Source organism: Medicago truncatula, chromosome 6, assembly GCF_003473485.1.
Source record: "Medicago truncatula cultivar Jemalong A17 chromosome 6, MtrunA17r5.0-ANR, whole genome shotgun sequence".
Lineage (NCBI taxonomy): Eukaryota > Viridiplantae > Streptophyta > Magnoliopsida > Fabales > Fabaceae > Medicago > Medicago truncatula.
Window position 1 is genome coordinate 21,000,640 of NC_053047.1, and position 27,921 is coordinate 21,028,560.

Below are 27,921 nucleotides of genomic sequence, written 5' to 3' on the forward strand. Positions count from 1 at the left end.
TTGATAAAGACTATACATAATATATGCAAGGTTTGTGATTCGAACCCCGGACATGAGAAGAAAAAAAAAATGATAAATACTACGAGTGATAAACTTGGGAAAATAACACTAAATATAAACAAATTTAATTCTTTTACCAATTATCATGATTTAGTCAAGAAAATCGAATATTCAAATACTACGAGTGATAAACTTGGGAAAATAACACTAAAATATAAACAAATTTAAAACTTTTACCAATTATCATGATTTAGTCATGAAAATCCAATATTCAAATCATGAAATTTATGAAGGAAAATATATTCCAATAATGGATATGGTAATAAATAATAAGTAAAACTTTATATAAAAATTGATATAGATTCATTGAACTAACACCAATTAATCTGATTCATTTGGATTTGAAAAATATATCCTATAAGGATCCAAAAAAAAAAAAATCCTATAAGGATGTAAATACAAATCTAATTGATATTTCTCTAAAAAAAAAAATCTCATTGATATTAGAATTTTAATAATATACAATATATTACTACCTCTGAAATGCTCTAGGTGTCTTAAAACTTTCTTTGTCTCGATTATCATTTTAAACTAAATGTATATAAACTTTGTACTTAGAAGAAAAAGAAAAAACAAATCTCTAAAAACCTATTATATGCTTATAATGAAGATTCTATTGTCATTTTTAAATTGAAATAAGAAAGAATCAGGTGTAAGAACTTTTGATGATTGAATTCTATGAATCTATTTAACAAGACAATGGTTTTTTATTTGTAAAAAAAAAAAAAAAAAAAAGATACTGGTTTTTTGATATTGATATTGATATATTGAAACTTGAAAGTTCATATTTCTTCCTCCGTTTCTTTTATAATGTCGTTTTGTAAGGGAATTATTGAAAAATCAATAATTAATGTTGTATTAAACTTTGAAAATGACAGTTAAAAAGGAACGAAAATTTCTTTTAAGTGTAACACTTAAAAAGTAACGGAGGGAGCACAACTCATCATATATGACTGAAAAGGATGACACAAATTAAGGTACCAGCAAACAACCTTTGATCATTTGTTCCACTGTGTCTAAAAGTACATCAATTGAGACTGAATTACATATAATAAATCGATCATTTATCTAATATTTTCTTGCTCTTAGTTGATTGGCAATCAAAGCCAAGAGTGAGTTCCAAATTCACTTGATTCTCAACAGCTTCATTGATTTTCTGTGTTTGAACCCTTGATGACCTCTCCCCAATTTCCATGTTGGTATTCTTCAAAAGGGATTTCAACATGGTAGTCGAGTTGACTGAACCAACTCGTGGCTTGGGCTTCAAAATTTTCCCAACTCTTTTGAATTGAGTCTTCCCTTTGACGTCCACATTGGTACCTTTGGCCACGTGGCGTATATCATAGGTTTTGGGGAGAACATGATTTTCAGCATTGACTGTACCTGATGATGTATGCCCATCAATCATTGTAAAATTGTCATTAATATTTGATCCAGTCAACACAGCTTCAACTGCAGCTTCACAACGACTCCAATCCCCTGTCCAGAATAAGCCAAGCACCCCATATGTGGGATTCACCAATCTACCAGATGCCTCGTACAACAATGATTTAAACACAACTGAAAATTGTGACAAAATTAAAGATGTTAATAATCATATTTTAAAAACTAAAATCAAATTTGATGTAGAATCTATGAAAAGATTTTCAATAGATGGAACATAAATGAGAAATAGGTTTAAATTATGATTCCTAACGGTATTGCAGCCGCATCAACTTAATTTGGTCACATTTATTATTACAATAAAAATTGTTCAATCATTATATCCATCAATTATTCATGAATTAAGTGCTAGATTATGATAATGAACATAGCTAGTTACCTTGAGGATTTTGATTTTGATTGGTAGCATTGGTGAGGAGATTCAGCAAACCGATTCGACCATAAAATTTGGTAAGGAAGAGGGTGGCACGCCCTTGGGATTCAGAGGAACTGATCCACTCAAGGCAGGGCTTGATGATACAATCATCATTGCAACCTTTGCGAAGCACACGACACCCATTGCAACTCAACTTCATTGTGAGCACTTATGGATGCTATAGGAACTACTCATGGGTATTTATAATTAATTAGTCAAGGCAATTGGTAGTAAAGGTGATTAGAGACCTTATTAATTGGGGCAGTGCTTTTGTAATATTGGGCTTTTTGTAAGGGATAATATTGGGCTGTATTAGATATGATACACTAATTAACTTAATGATTAAGTGAAAAGATGGTAAATCGGTAATTTTGAATTTCTATAAAGTGAGTAATAATTGAAACTAAAAATTGTACCTTTTATGGTTGGTAGTATAATACGAGGATAAATTCGAGGCTTAATAAGAAGACAAATCAAGCGACATCAAAAAAGTCAAATAAAGCAAAGGGAAGTGTGTTGATTAAAGTGATGTAAAATTGAAAATGAGAAAGTGGAAATTTTTTTAATTTTTTTGACGAGAAGGTGGAAAGGTGTTGTTTACCATGGGTTAAGCGTGAGTAAATAATAAACAACCATATGAAAATCCATAAATGGAAAAGTACTTTGCTTTTCCCCATTTAATAAACATCAAATATTTGTCTCAATCTTCTTTCCAATTTAGAGAGCATTTGGTAATTAGAGATTGTGGGTATGCCCATGGTTTTCTGGTGGCTTTCAAGATATATGAAATCTCCTTGTAATATATAGATGAAATATGCAAGTGTTTAATTGTGTCAACGTGGGTTAATTATAAATGACTTTTTTATTGAATAATTTTGGATTTTATTTGATTGAATGAAATTTCTTTGCAATAAACAACATGCTACGACACAAGCAATAAATGCTTGTATTCCGTAATTATTTGGTCAATGATATGATATTGGAAACGTCACTTTGTAAATAACCCATATTAAGAATAATTTTTCATTATAAGTAATTACTATATTAATAATAAAATATAAGTAAAAAATTACACATGTTTGATCTAAAATTTTGGATTTGGATGAAACTCGTGTATCTTTTTACTCATATTTTATGTAAAAGATTTTCAATCTTAGGAGAATTCTTTAACACATAAGAGAAAATATGGGTACCACCAATTTTATGAACGCAAATATGATAATTTGATAATTTTTAGGGACAAAATTTATTTTACCCTATCTAAAATTACTTTTAAAAGGTTAATTTTTTACAAAAAATTACAATAACAAGTTTAATATCACTATATAAATGCATACTACTCCAAACTTAAATACAAAGGAAAAAGAATATGTATTTCCCCTCCAAAAAAATCATATATATATATATATATATATATATATATATATATATATATATATTTTGTTTAGATATAGACTACATACGTATAACTTTTTTCTGATAAGTCAAGATGAGTAATCTACGAAAGCGTAATGTCTTTGAATAATTAAAATATACGATTAGAAAATAATTTTTGTATTTGCCTTTATTAAAGAGTAAATTTGCTCTTGACCAAAAAAAGAGTAAATTCTCTTAGCTTATCATTTATTATATAATTAATTAAACATATAATAGTTTTATGAGTATTAAATATATCATATTTAGATCACAAGTCATAACACAATTAACATATGCTGAAAATGATAGACTAAACACTTGTGTGTGAATTTTCAAGTGATTATTATTATTTTTCCTTTATATTTAAGTCTGGAGTAGTATGCATTTGTATATAGGTAACACAGTTTCCCAAAATCAACAATGTTGTTACCAACTCGCCTCTAGATGGTGTGAGACACAATCTTGTGAACTCGAGGGAGATGGTGGAGAGTCCCAACGGTTGCATTGAGCGTGTCACACACTCATCCCCTCTTGGGCGTGAGGACGTACGACCTGATGGAGTGGAACAGACAACTCAGACATCGTTGGAGGAATTGGAGATACCCACGGTCAATGATGTTTCTGATCCGCTTAAGGATGATGTGGAGTATGATCATATGAGCCCACGGGAGCTGGTGGAGAGTCCCACGGGTGCTCGTGAGAATGTTTCAAGATTACATATGTAGCATAGAACAAGATTACATATGACATAGCATAGAACAAGATGATGTTTCTTGTCCTCAAGCAAAAGGCATATACATAGCAGCATAGAACAAGATTACATATGACAATACAATTAAAACTCATGTCTCCTAAAAGGCTTTTATTTCAAACGTACACTAATCACAAACACAAGCATTTCTTGTAATCTTTATTCAACCCAACAATCAAGTTTTAAGTGAGTGTGTATGTGTAGTCCAACCCTTTTCTTGCGCCTGTATAAGATAGATATTATAAGGAAACAGGTTCCAACCTTAAGACTAAACCAACCGAGAAAAATTCTTTCTTCATTTCATATAAGAGAGATGGGAGTATTTGTGATCATTTGATCTTTGCCATTTGCACATGTTTGGAATTTCAGTAGAATTTTTATTAATTTAAGGAGACAACATCTTCACGTAGGAAGTCGGAGGGCCTACCCCCTTCCCCAATCTAGATTCAATGGCGCCCCTTAAAACATCATCTTCACGTAGGAAGTCGGAGGGCCTAACCCCTTCCTCAATCTAGATTCAATGATGCTTTTTAAAGTTTCTCAAGATAACATCACCTTCACGTAGGAAGTCGGAGGGCCTACCTCCATCCCAAATCTAGATTCAATGATGCAACCTTGAAATTATTTTGTTTTTTTATAAACTCCCCCACACTAACTTATACTACTTTTACTCTGAAATTTTTTTAGGGTTAATTTACCTTAAGAGTCAGAACGTGCTCCTTAAAATACCTATTCATACAATTGCTCAAGGGATGCAACTTGTGCTTTTCTCATTGGAGAATTATTCACAATAAAATAAGATGTGGGTATATCAAGAAAACTTAAAAAACAAGAGTTCACTTTCATGTACAAGAAACAACCAATTTAGAGGAGACAATAAGAATTTATGTCAAAATTTTCAATAAAAACAAGCTACTTAATGATGCCTTTCGCAATTAAACAAAACAAAAGAATAAAGTTCAAGGGAGTTTGGAACACTACGACTCAAGACACTTTATTAGCCCCCCCCCCCCCCCCCCCCCCCCCCCACCACCACACACACACACACACTTGGAAGAAGCATTGTCCTCAATGATTCAAAACAAGAAGAAGAAGAAGAGAAGTAGAAAAGAGTAAAGGAAGAGGAAAGCTCAATATTTTATTAAGGTCCATAAGGTGGACCTTAGAGGTGAAGGTGTTGGAACATTTGATTGTTTATTCATTTATTCGATTGCCCCTTAGGACATCGTTTCTTAGCCCGGCCATTTCAACACCTTGTCTTTGTTGTTCGGTGCATATTCTTTGAACTTCGGTTTGCATCCATGCCCACCGTTCATCATTATATTTTCCACGGCTTCTTGTTCATGGTGTTGTGCACCTACCTCCTCTTCATCACCCCCATCATCTTGTACCTGTGGGTTAATACCAACATAAATCAAATTTTCCACCACCTCCAGATTAGGTAGAATAATCAAACAATTAGCTCTAATAATTCTCCGTTTATATTGGTAATTGTAAGTAGGTCCATGGGTTCTAAGGAAGGACAAAGTAGTGAGAGTATATAAGTGTAGATAATAGTTCCTCTCTATCCTCTTGATCCCTTGATTCAGACTCACCCCAAACTTCCTAGCAATAAAGGTGATGATTCCACCTACCACTATATCACCCTTATCATCCGGTTTCTTTCTATCAATTGAAACAAGAAATCAAGCAAATAATAGCAAATTTTAACATGGTGGTTATAAAGCATAGCCCACAACATAAACAGCTCATTGGTCCTCATCATTCCTTCCTCTTTACTGTAACGCCCTAGTCGTTAATTTATTTATTTTGGATTTATTTAGAGTCTTTTATATGATTATAAATAATATTGGTGATTTATGTGATGTGATATATTTTATTATATAGTTTATTTTAATAATAATTAGAGTAAGTGAGAAATTAATATTATTTTGAAGTGTGGGGAGTTAATTAATATTTAATAGAATTAAGGGGAGTTTAATGAAAAGAAAAGGGAAGTTACTTTTTGGGAGTTAAGAAAAGAGAAAAGTCAGAAAAACGTTTTTACGTGAAAACTGTCAAGTTGGGAGAAAAGGGAGAGAAGAACAAGTAGAGCCAAGAACTGATTTTGTTGTGCATTTCTTTCTGCAAAACTAAGGTAAGGGTGAGGTTTGCTTCATTAGTATAGATTCTAAATTCTGATTTTTGAGTTTAACAGGTTTTGGTAAAAAAATTGGGAATTTTAGGTTTATGTTGAATTAGTGGGTTTGAGTGCAGAGACTGTTGTTTTGATGTTAGAAATAGGTTCTGGTTGCATACAACATTTAGTTTCATATTAAACTGATTTGGGGAGTGGAATTGAGAAAATTGGGATTTTGGATAAAATTCTGGTCGTGCTGATGTTCATCGCTTGCCTAGGCGAGTAGACCTTCCCGCCTCGCGAGTGAGCAATCTTCATGGCTCGCCTCGCGAGCAGAACCACTCGCCACGGCGAGCAAGTGCCTGTGAGATCATGATTTTTGAAGTGTTGTTATAAGCTGTAAAATGGATAATTTTAAGTACCTAGATGATTTTAGAGAGGTCTGGGACAATTTTCAGATTAAAAAGATGAATAGGGAACTTAAAAATGTGGTTTTAGTGAGAAAAATGTCAAAACTCCCGAGAGCACCTGTTTTGAGTTCGCCTTGAGTTCTCCACGGCGAGCAGCCTTTTTCTTGTGCTCGCCATAGCGAGTAGAAGTACTCGCGAGGCGAGTTGCCAAGTTTTCTGAGCTGTTTGTGTTTAATTGATTAATGTTGATTGGTATTGGTGTTTAAGCATGATTATGATTAAATTGTGCATATTCTGGGATGATTGAATTAGTTATAATGGTTTGTTGTTGACTGGGATGTATGCTTCTATTTAATTAAGTTATACATGATATTGCATTAAGGAGAGGTGAGTCATATGAATACATATGCATTGTTGGAGTTGTATGTAGATATACACCAGTGGAGTTAGTTGCATAAGCATAAAAGCGGGAGGGCTTCGGCCCTGGAACGCCTTATCGTTCAAAGCGGTGGAACACTAGTTGTTCAAAGCGGTGTTTAGCGGTGAGGACTTATGTCATGAAAATGAATACTTTAACCATTCAATTAGCGGTGAGGGCTTCGGCCCTGATTATGGTACCACATGCATTGTAGAGGAGTCTTAGTGGAGGTGTCGAGTGTTGCATGAGTTGCAGTTATTGGTTTTAATTACCGAATATTGTTGATGTTGATAATGATGATATTATATGTTGATGAATTATTATTATGATAGGGTGTCAGATTCAAATTGATTAATTATTTATTTATATTTATTGTTGTGAATCTCACCCCTTCTGCTTGAAAATGTTGCCCTTCCTATGGGTAACTTGCAGGTGATCTTGAGTAGTATGTGGTGGCTCAAAGTGTCTAGGGCTCTGATACGTGGGATGGGATTTTAATGTCACCTTTGTTCCTATGTATCAATTTTTGAATATTGCTGATGTAGCCCTATGGTTGTTGAATTTATGTTGTTAAGGCTTTAATGCCAAGATTTAATTATTGGAGAATTAATATGTTGGATGTTGATGATATTTGTTGAAAATATTCCGCTGCAAGGTTTTAATGAAATGATTAAAGTTGGTTGTTTATTAAATAGTTTTATATACTATTTAAGAAATTTTGAATTAGTAGTGTGACATGCCCGTTTGGGAATTACTCTGATGCATGTTTATTTATTATTTAATTGTTTTGGGCAACGGGGTGTTACATTTACTCCCTATATGGTGCAAGCCATAACCCTTTGAAGGTACCTAAGCACAGGGTTGTGTTATTCAACAACTTAATCACATGTTCCTCTATTCCTAGTCTATCCATAACATTAACATCAGGGTACTGACAAGGAGAGATAGTTCTAGATATTAGAGATTTATACCTATTCTTTTTCTTGGGATCCTTGAATTCGATCCCATGATTGCAGACTTGTTGATTGATTTTTGCTTACACCACTTCCAGAGCCTTCAATTTTCTTTCCTCTTTGATGCCATTGACCTAGTTTGGCAAGGCAAGTCTGGCACGGCCGTGCCAATTGGGGGCATGGGCCGTGCCAACCTTCTGGACATAGGGCTTCAAAATTTTTTATTTTTCTTGAATCACACTTGGACAATTACCTACAAAACAATTTAACACAACACAAAACAAACAAAATAAAATCAATTAAACTCGTGGGTTGCCTCCCACGAAGCGCTCGTTTAAATTCATTAGCTTGACAATCAAGAGGTTTCTCTACCCTATACCCAATCTCTCCCAAAGGGACAATGGCATCAAACTAACATTACCCCCTATATCACACATGGCTTTCTTAATGGTTTCACTCTCAGTCACAAAAGGGGTGGAAAAACTCTCAATCACTATGAGGTTAGGCTTAGCAAGCCTTTGTGGGAAATGAATTTTGAGTTTATAAGGTGGTGAAACAATTGGCTTATCACTCTCTCCTATGACTTTCTCACCTTGTTGCTTTTCACTCTCTATCTCACCCTCAATTATCTTGAATTTCACAACGAGGTCCTCTAATTTCTTACCATCCCTAAGTGTAATAGCATTTATACGACCTTTGAGGTTGATTTCAGTTTGACTCGGAAAGACTCTGGGGTTTTAGAGGAAGTAGCTACTTGCTGGGCTACTTGAGACATTTGGGTCTCTAGCATTTTAGTGTGAGTATCAATGGAGTCCACTTTAAATGTAAGTTTGACAGGTCGTGCCATGTTTTAGACTTGGGGGAGACATTTTTTTGTCTCCAAATCTTCGTATTTTTGCTCCGAATCAGCTCCAAACCCCTTTCTTTTGATCCAAGATTCAATCCATCAAATATTCATTCCTGAAATATAATAATATGAAACTGAAGTAAAATGGCTCTAAAAGGAAATAATATTTAAATAAAATAAACTTAAATCTAAATAAAACGAAACCAAATATTATACTAAAATAACTAATCATTGACTCATTAGACATCGGATTTTTCAATGAATCTTGGGCAAATTTAGCAGAACTAGATGGGGATATTGAGATTCAAGACTGTTTACTTGATGTGCAAGTTATCAATCCAGCCACTGGGAAAACTGCTCAACATATTCACTCCCCAAAACACCTGTTGCAAGTGAGCTATTCTATGATTGATGATGATAGTTTTCAGCAGATGATTTCAATAGGAACAAAAAAAACCTCAAAAAGCTGCTAATGTAAAGAGTGGTCACACTACCAGATCAAAGGTTTGCCCCTCTAAACCTTTACAATGAAGTGTCTCTTATGGAATTTAAGGGGACTAGTTAACTCCCCCACTAAGTTAGCTCTTAAAAAGTTACTGGTTTTGTATAAACCAGATCTTTGTTTTATTGCAGAACCTATGATGTATATTTCAAAACTTTCTCCTTTTCGGCTTGATAGACTCGAAATGAAACTTGTTTGTGTCAATAATAGAGGCCCTCTGATACCTAACTTTTGGTGTTTTTGTGCTAAGAACCTTAAGCTTATCCTAATAGATGTTGATGATCAATAAACTACTCTTAACCTGCTTTTGAAAGGTAAATGTTTTAGCTTGTCTGGTGTGTGTACGATTCCAACTATCAGATGAAAAGAAAAGAGCTTTGGGAAAAATTGAAGATTATTCAACATGTTGCTAATTTACCTTGGTACTATCTAGGTGATTTTAATAAGGGTTAATAGTTTTTTTCACCCCTGTAATATATGTCATTTCTGGTTTTCGCCCCTATAAAATTTTCGGTTTGATTTGCACCCTCATAAAATTTTTATTTTCCGGAAAACACCCCTAATAGGCCATTTTCAGAATTTTTTTTCAAGAAATTTTGGTTTTTGAATGGCCTATTAAGGGTGTTTTCCGGAAAATAAAATTTTTACGAGGGTGCAAATCAAACCGAAAATTTTATAGGGGCGAAAACCGAAAATGACATATATTACAGGGGTGAAAAACACTATTAACCCTTTTAATAATATCCTTGGTGCTCATGAACAAAAAAGCAGTTATAGAGTCATTAAATCCACTGCGAAGGATTTCCAAGACTGGACTAATGCCAACAATCTCATTCACATCCATACTTGAGGGGTTAGTTATACCTGGTCAAATGGAAGAAGAGGTAGGTTTCACATGCAAAGACGACTTGATAGAGAAATTTGTAATCAAGAATGGTATGCTGCTTGGAATTTAGTTACCCACTCCACTCTCACAAAACTCAGATCTGACCATTACTCTATCCTGCTAAAGTTTAAAATTGATAATTCTATGTTTATTTCACAATTCAAATTCTTGAAAGTTTGGTTATCTCACCCTGATTGTGTTAAAATTGTAAAGACTAGTTGAAACGCTCATTTTGTTAGATGCCCTATGTTTGTCATGAACCATAAATTGAAACACCTTAAATCTGCCTTGAAAGTTTGGAACAAAAAAACTTTTGGAGATGTAAATGTTCAGGTCAAGAATGCTATTTAGAAATTTGAGTCCATTCAAGATCAACTAGACAACCTTAATGTTATTTATGAACTTTTAGATCAAGATAAAGCTGACCAAATTGAACTGGAGAATGCTTTAGATATTGAAGAAACCTTATGGCAATAGAATCCAAAAGTCAAATGCATACTCAAGGTGACAAAAATACATCATACTTCCATAGAATTGCCAAAATAAAAAAAAATCCTCTAGCCTTATCACATCCATTACAAATGGTGATGAATTTTTGACTAATCCAACTGAAATCTCATAGCATTTTGTCAATCACTTCAACAATCTTTTCATTTTTTCCACAAACACTTCAGATAATGGAATGGTTAAGGAAGTAATTCCTTCTCTAATCACTGATGAAATAAATTCTTTACTTACTGTGCTTCCATCTGATAGTGAGATTGATCAAGAAGATTATTTATTAAACAAAGAAAGCGCCCCAGATCTTGATGGATTTGGAGCACTTTTTAATCAATCTTTTTGGGATATGATTAAATATGATGTTTCAAAAGCTATTTTAGATTTTTTTTCAAAAATTGTTGGATTTTACCAAATTTTAACTCAAACAATATTGTGCTTATTCGTAAAACTAACCATGTAGATAAAGTCACTGATTACAGGTCCATTGCCATTGCAAACTTCAAGTTCAAGCTTATCTTTAAAATTCTAGAACATAGACTTTCTAATTTCTTGCATGCAATTATTTCAACCCAGCAAAGAGGATTGTAGAAGCATAAAGGACTGTAGAAGCATAAAGAGGATTCATCAAAGGTAGAAGCATAAAGGACTGTAGATGCTTAACTTCTGACCGGAAATTTCTGCTCATAGTTCTCAAATGCTTTAAATTTTTTGATTTTTTTTGTAAATGGACTCATGTTATTCTTTTGTCTGCTAAACTTTCGGTTTCTATTAATGGCAAGCTTCATGGTTACTTTAGTAGAGGTGTTATTCAAGGAGACAATCTCTCCCCTCTTTTGTTTTGCCTTGCATAGGAAGTTATTAACAGAAGCTTGACCAAATTAGTCAGGGAGAAGCAACTTACTCTTATTCATGGAACTAGAGACCTCCATATCCCATCACATATTTTCTATGCTGATGATATGATGCTATTTAGCAAAGATACAACTTCTAACATTAATGTGATCAAGAATATTGTTATGAGATATGCTGAAGCTTCAGGTCAGATGGTAAACCTCCAAATTGCTACTCAAATTGGTTTTCAAATTGGAACTCTACCTTTTACATACTTAGCTGTTCCAGTTTTTAGAGGCAAGCCACAATACATTGATTTTCAACCTCTTGCAGATAAAGTAAAAAAATAAGCTCTCATCTTGGAAAATATCCCTTCTCTCTACTGCAGATATAGTGCAGTTAGCGAGGAGTGTAGTTTAAAGTATGCTCCTTCATTGGCTTACCATCTACTCTTGGCCAGTGAAATTGTTAAAGGATATGGTAAAGTGGATGAGAAATTTCATTTGGAGTGGTGATCTAAACCAAAAGAAACTTGTACTTGTTGCTTGGCATAAGCTTTGTAAACCTTTCAAGGAGGGAGGGCTTGGTGTTAGAAAACTTTCTGATATCAAAGAAGCTGGTAACTTAAAGAATTGTTGGGATATAATGCAGTCCAATTTACAATGGTCCCAACTCATCAAAAGTAGAGTGTTGAGAGCAAATCACACTGTGAATCATCATATTTCATTATCAATTTAGAGTAGTGCAAAACATAAATTCAACACTCTTAAGGAGAATGTTTCTTGGAAGATAGGCAATGGTCAGCCTATCAAATTTTGGACTGATTCTTGGTGTGGCCCTTTAACCGTTGCCTTGGATATCCCTCATAATCTTATTCATCTGCTGCAATCTCACCTTGATACGTGATGACAAGTCGTCTTATGTTAATCTTAGCATGTTTTTTTAGTTATTTTCAGTAGGTTTTAGCTGCAAAAAGGAGGAGTATTAGAACAATTGCCTATGATTTTACGGACTTTTGTAATGTTTTCTATATTTGAGTCTGTAATTCTAGTTTTCCCGAAACATAACAATTTTAGGGAGGTTTTGAAGTAATTCACGAAGAAATCATGCAAATCGGAAAATCAAGAACATCTGAACGATTGTGAAGATTCAAGATAACAAAGAATGAAGATTTAAGAGGCCTCATGAGACTTACAACAGGGAGGAATTATGTTCCCTAGTTCCGAGGCAAGTTATTTGAAGACGAAGACCTAAAACGATGAAAAATCGGAGAATTTGGGCCCAAAAAACAACATCATGCGCCTAGCACATGAGAAAGGTATCCATGCGCCTTGGGCATGGCTTTGTTCTCTCTCTCTCTCTCATGCGCTAGGCATCCTGGCATGTGCCCCATGCATCTCAAAATGCGGGGCATAAGCGTCTTTTCCTGCTTTTTTTTTAAGTAAAGCCTGCACTTTTAGCCCAAATTCAGGTAGAAACTCTCACTATAAATACCGGCTTCTTACTTCAAATTTTCTCATTCAAAATAGTGGCAGTTCAAGATGAAGGCAACTTTGGAGCTTCGGGAGAGTTTCTATCTTCTCCTTGATTATCTAGAGTATGTTTTTATCTTTAGTAATTTGTTTTTAGTTACCATGTGTAACTAAATCCTTTTAGGTTAGAATTATAAGATGAACCTCTGTTGATTTTTGTTGGATATTTATTTAATATAATATGTCGTTTATTTTATTAATTCTTTTAGGCGGTGTTCAAAGAAAATACTTTTTAATTTTGTTTACTTCTTAAATGGGTTGGATTGAAAAATATAGGTCAAATACAACCTGATCCATATATCAAACCCTAAATCCCCAAATTTTGAAATCAATCTCCTTCTTTCTCGCGAACTCTCCCTTCATCCCATGACTTCTCTATTTTATTTTTAATTGTTGTTAACAAGGAAGATGAGGAAGCCAGTAATTTTTGAATGAACCCTTACAAACTCAATTGAGTGAAATTGGAGATGGAGTATTAACTGTTATGTGGGTTTTTTGTTCTTTCATGTTGGGTACAGTTTTTGGTGCCTTCATCAAAGAAGCCGAATGCAGGAAAAAAGAAAGAAAGAGAGAAATCAATGATGATGATGATGGAGAAGAATCAGAGAGGAGGAAGAAGTAATTTGGGGATTTAAATCCCTAAATTGAAGAAACAGTGTTTGGAACGGAACTAGAGAAAGAGAAGTGAAGAAGTTTTGAAGACCTCCATTACCAGTTTCAATCCTCTTTTGATTTAATTTCAACCATAAACTCCACCACCAATTTCACTCAATTCATCACATATAAAGAAAGAAATATTATAGAAAATTGAGACAAAAATTAACAATAAATACAAAATATGGTAAGGAAAATCATGTGGGTTTGGTTATGACATTAAAGCTTATATTTTTTTAATGGGTTTGTATTGCGTGGCTCTGAAAAAGGGATGAAGTTGGTTGGAATTGGAGTAATGATAAGAACTCATCCTGCAGAGGGTGATGAAGATGTGGTTGTGATGCATTTTGTTAGTTAAATTAACGACAGGGACTAAACACGGTAATGGAGATAAAATATAGGGATTTTAAAAATATTTATTGAAATGTAGGGACTATTCTTTAAAAAGGTGCAAAATGTATGGACTAATAACATATTTAACCCTTTATTTTAACTACCAGATCTTAATAATGCATCAACTTTTCAAGGAACTCATGATAATGAATAAGAATATGATGAACCAGAGTATTATGAACCAAAATATGGTAACTCCAATGCTTTTGTAGAATATATCAAACATTTACATTTGTTATGTTATGGTTTATTTAAGAATATGTTGGATGTGGAAATCCTAACAGGAATCAATGCTGGAAAAAGAGAATTCTTGCCCAAAATTAAATTAAAAACAAATGCGAGTTCAGGACTTCCCTTTATGCTTAGTAGAAAATAGTTACCCATTAGACTAAGTTTTGTTGTTACCATAAATAAATAAGTCACAAGGGCAGACCAGTCCCAATGTTGGAATCTATCTTCCACGACATGATTTCACCCATGGTCAATTATATGTAGCTTTATCAAGAGGAGTTTCTCAAAATTCAACAAATGTTCTCGTTAAAGAAGGGAAAATAGAAGGAGAAGATGGAGACTTTATGAAAAAATGTAGTTTTTAAAGATATTCTTTTATCGCAATCATAACAATGTTTCTTTTACATAACATGTCATTTATATATTTATGTTAGGATGTTACTAATTACTATTAGAATAAAGGCTTAAATATGTAAATTGTCCCTATAAGTTCGCGCATTTTTGGTTTTGGTCCTTGTAAGTTTTTTTGTTCTAAAACAAACCCTGTATTTTGATAACCTTTTGAAAAAGGTCCTTGCCATCAGCTTCCGTCAACAAAAACGTTTTGGTGGCTAACGGAGGCCTACGTGGCAGGTTCTAAGTTGGCAAACGTTGATGAAATGGCATGAGAGGGACTAAAACCAAAAACGAAAATTGAACTTTCCATCTTCTTCCTCTCACTATTTTTTGTTTTTCTTCCTTCTTCCTCTGAATATTTCCCCAATCTCCCATTACCTTGCGCCCTTGAAGAAAAAACTCATTTCCTTCAATAAGATAAAATATGATCAGATTTTAAACTTATTAAGCTTCTCCATACTGCAACAAATTATATTTATACACATCCTAAAAAGTATCATCACTTTTAAACTGTGTCATGTTATTAAAACCTTGATTATAACATTGCAAACAAGCCTTTTAATTCTTGTTAACCTGCCGCAATATTACAGTATACAAAGCTACAAAGCATGTATGCAACAAAGGTCAGGAACTCTTAATAAAGCAGCCAAATTTACAAATACCTATGTTTAAAAAAGTCTTATATTAGATATAGTTCTTAGCTTCAATTTCTGCATAATTTACAAATGTTTATGTTTAAAAAAGCCCTATACTAGACACAATGCTTATTCCAACTTCTGCATAATTCTAGCCTTTTATCCACATGCAATAGCCATGATAGATATCTCATGAATTGTGGCCAATTCATTCCCATGGAGTTCCAATTCATGTCAATTCAATCCAGAATTCCAATTAATTTAATTGAAATCCATGCTAATTTATCAAATTCACATTCCAATTTATATATTGTTGTTTCGTGTGTCTCCTTATGTGTCCTCATTCTTCTTGAAGCCAACACATCTCGCATGAGCACCATCGTAGCTTGCCGCAACATCGACACTACACATCGCCATATGTACCCTTCAAATTATTACTCTTCCAATTATTCATCGCCGGAGTACCATTCCAATTTAAAACTACTAGCAGCCTGAGATGAAAAAAACATATTCAGCTAATTAAAATGTGCAAAAATAAGAGAATAACAAAGTATTACAACAGCAAACTCACCATATAGGTTGGGTATTTTCAATATCTCCTTTTAGGGTTGTCAACTGAATTGGATATGAACATTCTCATAATTTTGTTGCAACCACACATAGGTAACTCATTGGATGATGATTGAGTAATGGAATTAGAAGACATTGTTGAAGGAGATGGGTTTTGGTTCAAGGGAGCAAGGTATGGGAGAGATTGGGGAAAGTTTGAGAGGAAGAAGAAGTCTGGTATTTGAGAGGAAGAAGAAGACTGAAAGTTTGGTTTTTAATTCAAATTTTGATGTTTTCGTTTTTTAATTTCATCCCTGTGTCGATATATGTTTTTTATTCTAGTCCCTGTACTCTCCCAACTTATCATCTCTCATGTCATCTCATCAATTTTTCCAACTCATGATCTGCCACGTGTGCTCCGTTAGCCACCATGGCGTTTTTGTTGACGGAAGCTGACGGCAAGGACCTTTTCCAAAAGGTTATCAAAATACAGGGTTTGTTTTAGAACAAAAAAACTTGCAAGGACCAAAACCAAAAATGCGCGGACTTACAGGGACCATTTACATATTTAAGCCTAGAATAAACAATAAAAGATCATTATTTTATCTTTATTTTATATGCAGGCAAACTTATGTTGAGTTCATAAATAATTTTGTTATATGCCTTGACAATATTTTGTTTATAAATCAATATATCAATAATTTTCATTAATATTTTAAAATTTAATCAAAATTATACATGCAAACATAATAAAATAATCACATGCGTTAGCTAGTAGAAAGAGTGCAGTAGAAAGTCCTAAGAAGTAGAAACATCTTTCAAAACTTCCAAAAATATCCAATTATTCCCTAAAATATTGTTGCTCCTTTGGGAATAAAAAAAAAAAACTGATTCTGTACAGATATGTGCGTTGCTTGGTTAGCAAGATATGAGGACGTGGATTCCTTAATAAAATAAAGTGCGTGTACAAACAGGCATGAAACAAGGCACACTGAACCGTGTCAGGATGTTGGAACATCGTATCCAACATCTTACAGAGATGCCTGAAACATAGTATCCAACATCACAAACATGGATATTTGTTTTAGCAATAATGCAGCCAATTCAAATACCTAATAGAGAGAAAGCATACAAAGAATGTTCTCAATACTGCCCAGAACGTTCTCTTAGTTCCAGCCAATTCTTAAAGAATTATTTCACACGTGATTTCCCTTCTTTGCTGAGTTGTGATCAAGCCTTGAGAAAACTTGCTACCCACTTGTTTATCCTTGTTGATGTCATCTTGGCGATGTCATGTAACTTGATGATAAGGATTGTTCTTTAGATATTTCTTTGTTATTCCTTAGTGGGTCGAAAATACACACAAGGGCACAATGCTGATTTTATTCCTTTTGTTTTCAGCACATGTACAAGAGAAAATATATTTATGTGCCTTTGTTTCTTTGCCTCTTAATGACTTATCAAAAATCTTGATTTCTTTCCTCTTTAAGTGAAATAAAAAGAATATTGCTTTGTTCTTTATCTTAATTATGGACATCTTGACATTAACCCAAAAAGCTCATATTTGTTCATTGCTATATTTAAGAAAGATTCATTATCTCTTGTGACGCCAGAACGTTCTCGTGCTTCGCCACGAACATTCTCATGACATTTCTCACAAAATTCATTAGTAGATAACAATATAAATAAAAGTAAATATGTTTGTTATCTTTAAAACGTCAATAAAGGATTTTGCTTTCAATAGATGGGTGTTGGTGCAAACTCATCCAAACGAAGTGTTGCTAATTCGTCGAAAACTGAGTCATCTTCCTCAATGAAGAGGTCATGAGCATATAAAATAAACAAATAGAAAACAATAAAATGGTCATTAAGGTCCTTGATTGTGAATACCTACTATCAGTTACGTCCATGATAATAAACACTTATTGTCACTAAAGTCTCTGACAGTAAACAATTATAGGCACAAAGTATCAGCATTACAAGTACATATAAAAATAATCGCTACTATAAAAAGTATGTACCTTTTGCATCATTGATTTATATTCTTCATCCTTGCTTATAGCTTTGCACCTTTGTTTGTCATTTTTCATCCACTTTATATCTCTTCCTTGGTATACACTGTAGTTCCTCACATCTTCTTTGAATATATCCAAAGTTTTAAATTCAATTCCTAACTCCAAGTGAACCTAACAAACTTTGCATTTGAATTAAATTGAGGGAAAACTTGTCTTCCATTTCTATCACCTTCATCATCGGTATTAATAGGGCTTTTAGTTCTTCATAATGGTAGCTGTCATTGTCGTTAGGAAAATTATTCTCCACAACATTTTCTTCAACATTAATACCCATGGTTTCTTAGGGACCTTAGTGATAATAAGTGTTAACTAATAACAAATATGCACAATTAGAGACCTTAATGACCATTTTAGTGTTTTCTTGTTGTTTATACTATATGCTTAAGACAACTTCATTAAGGAAGATGACTTCGTTATTGATGAATGAGCAATAGTTCGTTGGGACGAGTTTGCACCAACACCCATAATCATGTGACTCGATTTTAGTGTTTAATGGAAGATTTGATTTTGAACAAAAAAAGGAAATTAGATGAGATTTAAGGATTTCAAAATTAAATTCAGGATTTAGGAATCTGAGATTCAATTTAGGGATATTAATTTTCGATTTAGGACCAAAGTGACCATTTTCTACTTTCACTTTAGTCCCTGTGACATTTCATGCACCTTGTCACCACAAAACATTTGTCACCTCATCAATTAATAAAGTTTTGAACGTCAAGGATTAAACTTATAACGGAAGTGCACATTCATATACTAGTATTTACATTTGTCACCTCATCAGTTAATAAAAATTGTCAACATCAAGGATTAAACTGATAACGGAAGTGCACATTAGATACTACTCCATCCGTTTTAAAATGATTGTCGTTTTAGACAAAATAATTGTTTCAAAATGAAGATCACTTTAAGTTTTCTATGCAATAATAATTTTTTCTCTTCATTTGTATCTTTTAATTAATGTTAGATACGCTACTTCCAAAATATTATTTTTTCTTTAATAAAAAAATATAAATAATTAATTAAGATATTTTTTGTTTTAATTAATGCATTTCTTTAATATGTGTGTAAAACTAAATGACAATTTATTTATTCAATAAACTAAAGTCGTTTTTGGCAAAAAGAGTAGCATTGCACGTGATCTTAACCCTCCCAATACCAAAAGCATTGTAGGAGCAAAAGTTAGACCAAAAAGAATGCTATAAAAATCCACCTTTTCCCTACCTTTCTTTCTCTCTCTCTCCACCAACCCTCAAAAACCATGGCACTTCAACTATGGTCAACCTTCAAAGAAGCCATAGTAGTTTACACAGGCCTCTCCCCAACAACGTTCTTCACTCTCCTCGTCATTCTCTTCACCCTCTACTACATCATCACAAGCCTCTTCGGTTCCTCAGATACCCATCAACGCCATGGAAGTACAAGAGACTTTGCTGCTGAAATGGAGCCTCTTAAACCACCTGTTCAGATCGGTGAAGTTACTGAAGATGAACTTAAGGATTATGATGGTAATAACCCTGATAAGCCTCTTCTTATGGCTATTAAGGGTCAGATCTATGATGTTTCTCAAAGCAGGTATGGTTGTTATGAAAAAAAAAATTTTTTTTTTTTTTTTTTTTTTTTGCATTTTTGATTGATACCCTTTTTGTTTTTTGTGATTTTGGAATGTGGGTTTGTGTTTGTTTTGTCAATAGAACCTTTTTGCTTTTCTGGGTTTTTTTTCCCAGCTGAATATGCGGTTAAGGTTTTTTTCCTTGGTTTTTGTGTAGTTTATATGTGTCTTTTGTTTCTGTTTATTTATTTAGTTTGTTTTATGGCCTTTTAGTATATGTTTGGTGACAAAAATTGATTTTGATTGAATTGATTTTAACTAATAGTGAGTTGAAGATAAAGTAATTTGTATTTGGTTACATTCATGTAATTGAACTATAAATTTATTTGTAAAAATCAGTTATAGAATCAAAAGCTACAAATCCTAGGTAGAATCAATTCTTTAGACAGAATCAATTCTAATCGAAAGCAACTAAGCATACCAGAATCAATTGTACACCTTCAAAATCAATTTTGGTCCCTTTAGCTTGTTGAAAAACATTTTTGGTCCTTTTAGAAGTGGAACCGAAGATACACATGATTTATCTGATTTCAAGGTCTTAGCTTTGTTTTGTTTTTTGCAATGATTGTTTGGTTCCACTTTTGGAGGAGTCAAAATTGATTCCAGAGATGTAGAATTGTTTTTTGAGATGTTTGGTTCCTCTAGAGTAGAACCAAACATAAATCACTTTACCCTTAACTCTAACTCAATTTTAGCCAGAATCAATTTTTCTCACAGCAGAACAAAACATATAAAATTGATTTTAGTTAAAATTGAGTTGAATGTGAAGTGGTTTATGCGTTGATATGAGTTAAAACCAGACACACAATTAGAGTTATTATCTTTGTTTTTGCTCTCCATACCATGAACCCAAACACACACTTCTGTTTTCTGTTGGGACTGCTTTAAATTCTTTTGCTGCATATGTAATCAAAAGAGGATGTGTTGTTCTCAAGTTTTCCTCTTTCATAATTTTCTTTTTAACTATAGCTTTGATGATTTAAAGATTGGTATTGGTGGGTGTGTTTAGAGCTATGAAGCACGGACATGGACACCGACACAATACCTATGATTACACTGAATTATATCATTTTCTCAAATTATTATCAGTGTTGGTGTGTCCGTGTTGTGTCCGGTGTCCATGTCTGTGTTCGTGCTTCATAGGTTTAGAGTTCTGCAATGTTGCTGTAGCACGATAATTTGACAATTTTCAAAAAGCAAGTAAATACTGAAATTTGTCCCGATAAATAAATGCAGAGGCTTATTTGGTCCCTGAGAAACATAAAAATATATTTTGATCCTTAAAAAGAAATATCAAATGTGAGTTGAATTACTCATTTTGACGATAGATTTTTTAGGGTTATTTTACTCCTATTATCATGGACTAATTTGATCAACATTTAACAATTTTAAAGTCCAAATTGGTATTTTTAAATTTCATTTCTCAGTAATCAAATAGATTATTGTTGGGGACCAATTTGTTATTTAGTCATTCATTTTAATCTTACATTTTTCAATGTCTGGTCCACACTTCTGCTGTGCCTAGCCTCATTAGGGCTTTACTTAGTTTTGAGTAGATATAAATTAAAAAGTGGTTAGGTGAAAAAGAGTGCTGACTGAAAATTATTTTCAACCGTAATTGAAAATGACTTCATTTTATTTTCTTCCACCTTTTTGACAGATTTTTGTTAACATTCAAATCACGCAAGTGGTATGTGGCTTTGACTTAAAATTTTGTGCTTATAACATTGAACAAGTAAACGCAGTAGACCTTCGTAGCATAGATAATATCTTTTAAACAATGAATTGATTCAAATTTCAATCTGTAATACAACTTTTTCTCCTTTTTACTCAAATGGTCAAGCCTAGATTTGAGACTTACCATATTTTTCATTTATTATTCAAGACTAAGTTGTTCATTAAGCTTAAGTTTTTCAAACAATTTTTTCTTTAGAATTATTTGTGATTTTAAGTTTTTATTTTTCGTTTAGAAGACTTGGCTTTCTTTTTATTTTCTGCTGTGACTCCTTATAGTTGATTAAATGCTAACAATTTCTGATTTTGAGTTTCTTTTTCATGTTTAGTGTGTTTGGTTCCGCTGTGACAAATTGATTTTGAATAATTTGATTTTTGATGAAAGGAGTTTAATTTGAAGCTGTTTATGTTTGGATTCATTCACGTAAAGTGAATTGAACATAATTTTTTACGTAAAAATCACGTATTGACAACAACACTGCAAATCCTATACACATCATCCAAATATGTAAAAATCAATTGTATGTGTTTGGAATCACTTTTGCTCTCCATACGGTTGGGTCTTCTTTTTAGTTCTTTTGGTGCATATTTGGTTAAAGAGGATGGATGTGTTTGTTCTTCGGTTTTTAAATCCCCCTTTTGTTATTGATTAAGGTTTTGATGATTGAAGGATTGAAATTGGTTGTTGCTTTTACAGTTCTGTTATGTCGTATCTTGATATTGTCAGTTTTAAAGAGTAAATTACTTACGTTAGTCCTCACAAACAATGTGGTGGTTTATCTGGTACATGAGAAATAAACGAATACCATTTTGGTCCATGAAAATATGAAATATGAGTTAAACATTTTACGTTAGTCCTCATATTAAGGATAGTTTTTAGGGATATTTTAGTGCTATTACCGTGGACTAAATTTATCCACATTAAACATTTTTAAAGACCAAATTGGTATTTTCATATCTCAGAAATCATATAGGTTTTTGTTGGGGACCAATTTCTTATTTGGCCTTTTATTCAATCTTCCATTTTTTCAATGTTCTGGTCCACACTTCTGCTGTACCTAGCCTCATTAGGCTCAGCTTGATTTTGTATATGAAGAAAGTGGTTAAGGTGGAAAAGAGCGTCCTTTGAAAATCATTTTCAACAACCATTCATTTAATTTATTTTTTTCTTCTATATTTTTTATGTAAAAATTGTTATTCAAAACATGACAAGTGTTAGTGACTTTGACTTCAAATTTTGTGCGTAAAACTTTGAACTAGTCAACCAAGTAGGCTCTTGTAGCATAATATATTGAAAATCATGAAATGATTCAATTGTCAATTTGCTATACAACTTTTTCTTCCTCTGACTCAAGCCTAGATTTTCAGCCTAACACAAAAATCACTTTTCTTCAGTTCTTCTAGTCAAATTAAGGGTTGGATGCTAAATCAAAATTTGATCAAAACATTCAAACATCAAAACTTCTCATCAAATCAATGCTTAAACAAAGTGAAAACGATTTCTGAGCTTTCAAATGGTGGTATTGAAACATACCAAAAATCATGTTAAAAAATAAGCCACTGTAGTCATTGCTTCATTGCTTGGTCCCTATTTGTGAAATCCAACCTAGTCTAAAAATTAGGCCTGTTGGAAAGACTACGAACATGAAATTTTCAAATTTCCACTTATTATCCAAGACCAAGTTGTCCAATAAGCTAAGGTTTTCATCCATTTTTATTTGGTATGAGTCATTTATGTTTCTTATATAAGGAGTATTTGTGTATGACAAGTAAGGGGAAATATGTACATCTTAAATTTTTTATGTAGATTGTTAAGACCTAATGTGCAGGTATGTGTTGTTTGTCAATGTAGTTTTTCTCTTCAGAAATTAGTGTTTTGATATGATAATTTTCTCAATATAGCCTACGTTCGGTCCCACGTTTCCTTCTTCATTCTTGCATCCTTTTTTCTTGTTCACTATGATTCCTAAGGTAGCAAATTTCTGCTTTGAACTAGCTGCACTATGACATCTTGATTTTGTTAAAACCTGAACACCTTGACCTCCCTTTAAGAAATTATGGACCCCCACCTCTCAAATTTTTTATTTTTTTACCATTATTGTCAAATATTGAATATATTGCAATTAGTAGACATGACTCATGCATGATTTAAACTAATGTTTGCTTGAAATGCATATTCTGCTTGGTAAAACTCTTTTCAATCTTACAAAAAGTATCAAATATCAACTGTCCATTTACATGAAAATCATGGCAAGGTTAAAAATTATTCTATTGATTTTTCTTTTTGTTCTATACTTTTGATTATTCTATGATTTTATGTCTTTGTTTTCCAATGTTCCTGTGATGTGTCTTTTATCAGGATGTTTTATGGACCGGGTGGACCTTATGCCCTATTCGCCGGGAAGGATGCTAGCAGAGCTTTAGCAAAGATGTCTTTTGAAGAGAAAGATCTAACCGGAGACATATCAGGTCTTGGCCCATTTGAACTCGAGGCCTTGCAAGATTGGGAATACAAGTTTATGGGAAAGTACGTTAAGGTTGGAACTATCAAAACAGTTCCAGTAACTAAACCAGAATCCACCGGTGAACCTTCAGAATCAACTTCTCGTGGTGTTGATGCTTCTTCAATTCCTCATGAAAACCATGATGCTGCTGAGGCTTCTAAGCCTCATGAAAATACTCCTTCTGAAACTGCACCTGTTAAAAGTGATGAAAATACACCTTTAAGTGTTGATGCGGATAAAGAGGAGTGATAATAAGGGTTGAATAATAAATAAAATACTAATTCTACTCAAATAATGGGAAACAAATGCATAAGAGCTTCTGATAGAGACATCCTTTGTGAGTGAATTAAACATATAGGCCAACTCCTTTTGCCATTGAACCTGGTTTAAATATTTAGCTAAAAAAAAAGTATTTGTAGTGTTTAATTTCAGCTATTTTGGATTTGAACTTACTTTTGTATTCTACTTTTACAAGATAATGGTAAGAAGTTACATATATTGGAACTTTTGTGATCATTTTCTGAGTCAATTTTTTATTGCATTTGGTCTATATATGGTGGTATTTTTTATAATCATTGAATGCATTCATGCTTTGGCTCTTCATTTTTCTTGGAATCATTTGATTGGTTTTACACTTTGATTCTTTGAATTCTGGGAAGCAACTCATGTGATATAAGAACTGATATTGCAGAATGTTTTGTCGCTTTCTAAATGTCTTGGTGTATATTAATTTGAATGTCTTGGGTTAGAATGTAAGGTTTAGGGTATATTCCTAGTTTTGTTTTTGTTGGCCTGACGGCTGACAACAATTTAGGTAACTGTTAAACATTACAGTAATGGATGGTGAATTTTTAACTTACAAATGGTTGTTTCCAAAATATGGGGCCGAGATCGCTTTCTTCATGTTTGAAACCATAGGGTTATTTTTGTGTTTTTTCTGGTTTCATGCCGTTCCACTTTTATCCTATGCAGGTCTAATCCGTTTCGGCTGTCAATTGTTAGAAGAATTTGTATGTTACCGTTGCAGCAGATTTTTTGGTGTGGCACCTTGCTGTTTAGTTGTTTTGTTGTTCTGCGTATTTGTGGGTGTTAGCTTTTGGATTCTGCCAGATTGGCCTACGTTTTAGTTTTTGAGTTTCATAGCTAGCTTCATATGGTTCTTAATTAAGTTTTGTTGCTGTGGAATGTTTGTTTTGACTATCTATCAGTAGTTCTGCTACTGGTTTTGCTGCATCATTTTTCTGTTTTTTAGTTTATCAATTTAGATTGGCTTGAGTGATTTTTGTTCTGCTATTTTGTTAGGCAGTCTTTAAAACTTATGAGAAGGTTGAATTACATTTTGCGCATCTCTTATGTTAAAATCTACGCTTTCCTCCCTTAATTTATTTTATTTCTAATAATTAAGAAACAAAAATTTAACAAAAAAAATGCAAATAAAAATATATTTGTGGATCCATTTTAGTATAATAAAATTTTGAATGCATTTTTTCTCTACTTTTAATTCACAATATAATAAAGCGGGCACACAGTAATGAAGGAAGATATTTTTAGGACTGGTGAGGGAGAAAAGATTCCCGAGAGAATGGGAGAAGGTGAGGGAGAAAAAAGAGTGAGTGGGGGAAACAAGGGAGCAGGAGGGGGCAGGTCTCTGTAGAGGAGAGGAAGGCTGTTTTGGTGAGGAAGGAGGAGGAACGTGATGTGGGAGGGAAAGGAGAGAGAGGTGTGGAACCGGTGATGTCATTGAGGAAGTCATCAGATGAGGCGGCGCAACCGGTGGTGTGGCATGTGGCTTGACCGTTGGTGGAGAGGGCTTTAGTTGATGGTACGGTTTTTTATGAAACTCATCATAGGAAGCCGATGAGCAAGTTAATCCGTAAATATACTTCAGTTCCTCATGATTTAGATTGGGCTCGGAAAGGTGTGATTGTCTCAGTGTTGAACGGAGAAGCAATACCGGTTATTCAAACTCGTATAGAGGATGCGGGTTTTGATGACTTAGATATTATTCCACTGACAAGGTTTTCATTCATATCAAGTTCAGATGTTATGGCGGTGTTTGCTGAGGCCCAAGATTTCTTTAATTTATTTTTTTCAAAGCCAGTGCGGTGGGATAAAAATATTATGAAGGTTGAAAGAGGATCTTGGGTCCGAATTTATGGAACACATATCCATGCTTGGAGTGAATCATTTTTCAAGCTATGTGTTTTTGATTGCGGTATATTTTTACGGGTGGATAATTGCACCCTTTCTAAGGAGCGGTTCGATTATGCTCGGGTTCTTTTGGCCACTACATCCTTGGAAATACTCAATTGCACTGATAAAATTCTAATTGACGGTGTTCTTGTGGAGTTGAAAATTATTGAGGAATGGGGATTCTCTATCGGTGAGGATGCGTGTTTATTAGAAGATGATTGTGGAGTCTTTAATTCCAACGGAGGAGGATACTGAAGTTTGTGCTATTGAAAATTCTGTGCATAAAGGGACGGAAATAAATGTGTTGGTGACTAAGGAAGTACCTATTAAGGCTTTGACAAAGGATGTAGAGACTGAAGCTATTTCTATTCATGTTGCTCCTGAAGTGAACATGTCAGCTTGCGTTGGTGTGGGTGAACAACAAGCCGAGGTGCAGCCAATGTTAGACGAAAACGTGAAAGTTCTTGTCCGCCGAAGGCAACTCGATCGATTAATTCAAGACCGTGGAGTTTAGAATGGATTCAAGATCAGGTTCATGGTGATGTAGGTGTGGTGTCTTCTTCCAAAAATAAAATCAGTATGAAGTGCGGAGATGATAGTAAATCTTCCAAAGGAGGGACGGCGGGTTTTTCATAAAATAAAATTAAATCAAGGGCTAAAATTCAACATTCCGCGCATAATTTGAAGAAAATTGCTCGCCTTCCTGTAACGCTCCTATTTCTATTAAATCAATTAAACATGCGAATAATACATTTATTCAAGAAATAGAGATTACGTCATATTCAAAATTCAAAAACCGATAGACATGTATATAAATCTCAACAGTCGCAGCGGAATATAAATAAGAGTGATCAAATATATACATGCCATGAGCAAATAAATCATATCCCAAAGATAAATCTCAAAACCCAAACATACGGGTAGTCATCAACAAAATAATAATCCAAAGGAAAATATAAACAACCTAATCTAGACCGACACGACAAGCCTAGATCAGAGCCGACACGACACCGATATCGGAGGAAGCTTCCGATATCCCAAGCAAAGACTCACCGAGACTATTCCTGCACAACGTCTACTCACCCATACAGGCAAGTAGGCGGTTAAAACCACTGAGGGTAAGCATTACATTATCATAATCCAGATAACAATTAAATCAAATAATATCATGCACTTGAATAATAATAGTCATGCATAAATACTTATATCACAACTTGATAGTTCCTATCAACATATATCAATCACATGAGTAATTATCCAATCATAAACATTCATTCACAAACATCAATCATTGAGCAATCATTATCAACATTCATTCATCACAATTCATCACCAATCACCCATTTCACATAGGACTCATGCTATGATATACACTTATTGACACATAATGCATGTGGTACCGAATCTCCAAAAAGGTCGTCACCCAAATCCAAATCTCAAAAGATCTCTGCCAGGCCGAAGCCCTATAACGAATAAAACATCGTATCCAGATCTCAAAAGATCTCTGCCAGGCCGAAGCCCTAAAACTAGATCTCAAAAGATCTCTGCTAGGCCGGAGCCCAATAATGAATAAAACATCATTTCATCTCGACTATGATGCATCGACATGTATAAGGACTCGATAATGCGACAACAATTCACAATCTCAACTCAATATATAGGACGACACCCAATTATATTGATTATCTCCACAACATTGCATTATCAAGAAAACATGCCCATACACAAATAAAACAACATCTCATGATAAATATCATATTCAACATATAACCATTAAACATCAACTATCACATATAGTTTCACTATTCAAGCATTCCTTACATTCTAAGTAAGATAGCATACATATCTCATGATAAACATCATA

The 27,921-nt window shown here is 33.6% G+C and overlaps 2 protein-coding genes across 2 annotated transcripts; one reads left to right on the plus strand and one right to left on the minus strand.

Moving 5' to 3' along the window:
* Nucleotides 1–1,120: 1,120 nt before the first annotated feature.
* Nucleotides 1,121–2,078, minus strand: LOC25496543 (LOB domain-containing protein 42). The gene is made up of 2 exons (XM_013596922.1): nucleotides 1,883–2,078; nucleotides 1,121–1,620 (listed from the first exon to the last, which is right to left on the minus strand). Exons 1-2 carry the CDS (start codon nucleotides 2,076–2,078, stop codon nucleotides 1,121–1,123), a joined length of 696 nt encoding a protein of 231 aa, XP_013452376.1.
* A 17,106-nt stretch (nucleotides 2,079–19,184) lies between these two features.
* Nucleotides 19,185–24,377, plus strand: LOC11444431 (membrane steroid-binding protein 1). The gene is made up of 2 exons (XM_003619400.4): nucleotides 19,185–19,589; nucleotides 23,720–24,377. The coding sequence occupies exons 1-2, from the start codon at nucleotides 19,276–19,278 to the stop codon at nucleotides 24,111–24,113; spliced, it is 708 nt and encodes a 235-aa protein (XP_003619448.1). The 5' UTR covers nucleotides 19,185–19,275; the 3' UTR covers nucleotides 24,114–24,377.
* The last annotated feature ends 3,544 nt before the right edge of the window (nucleotides 24,378–27,921 follow it).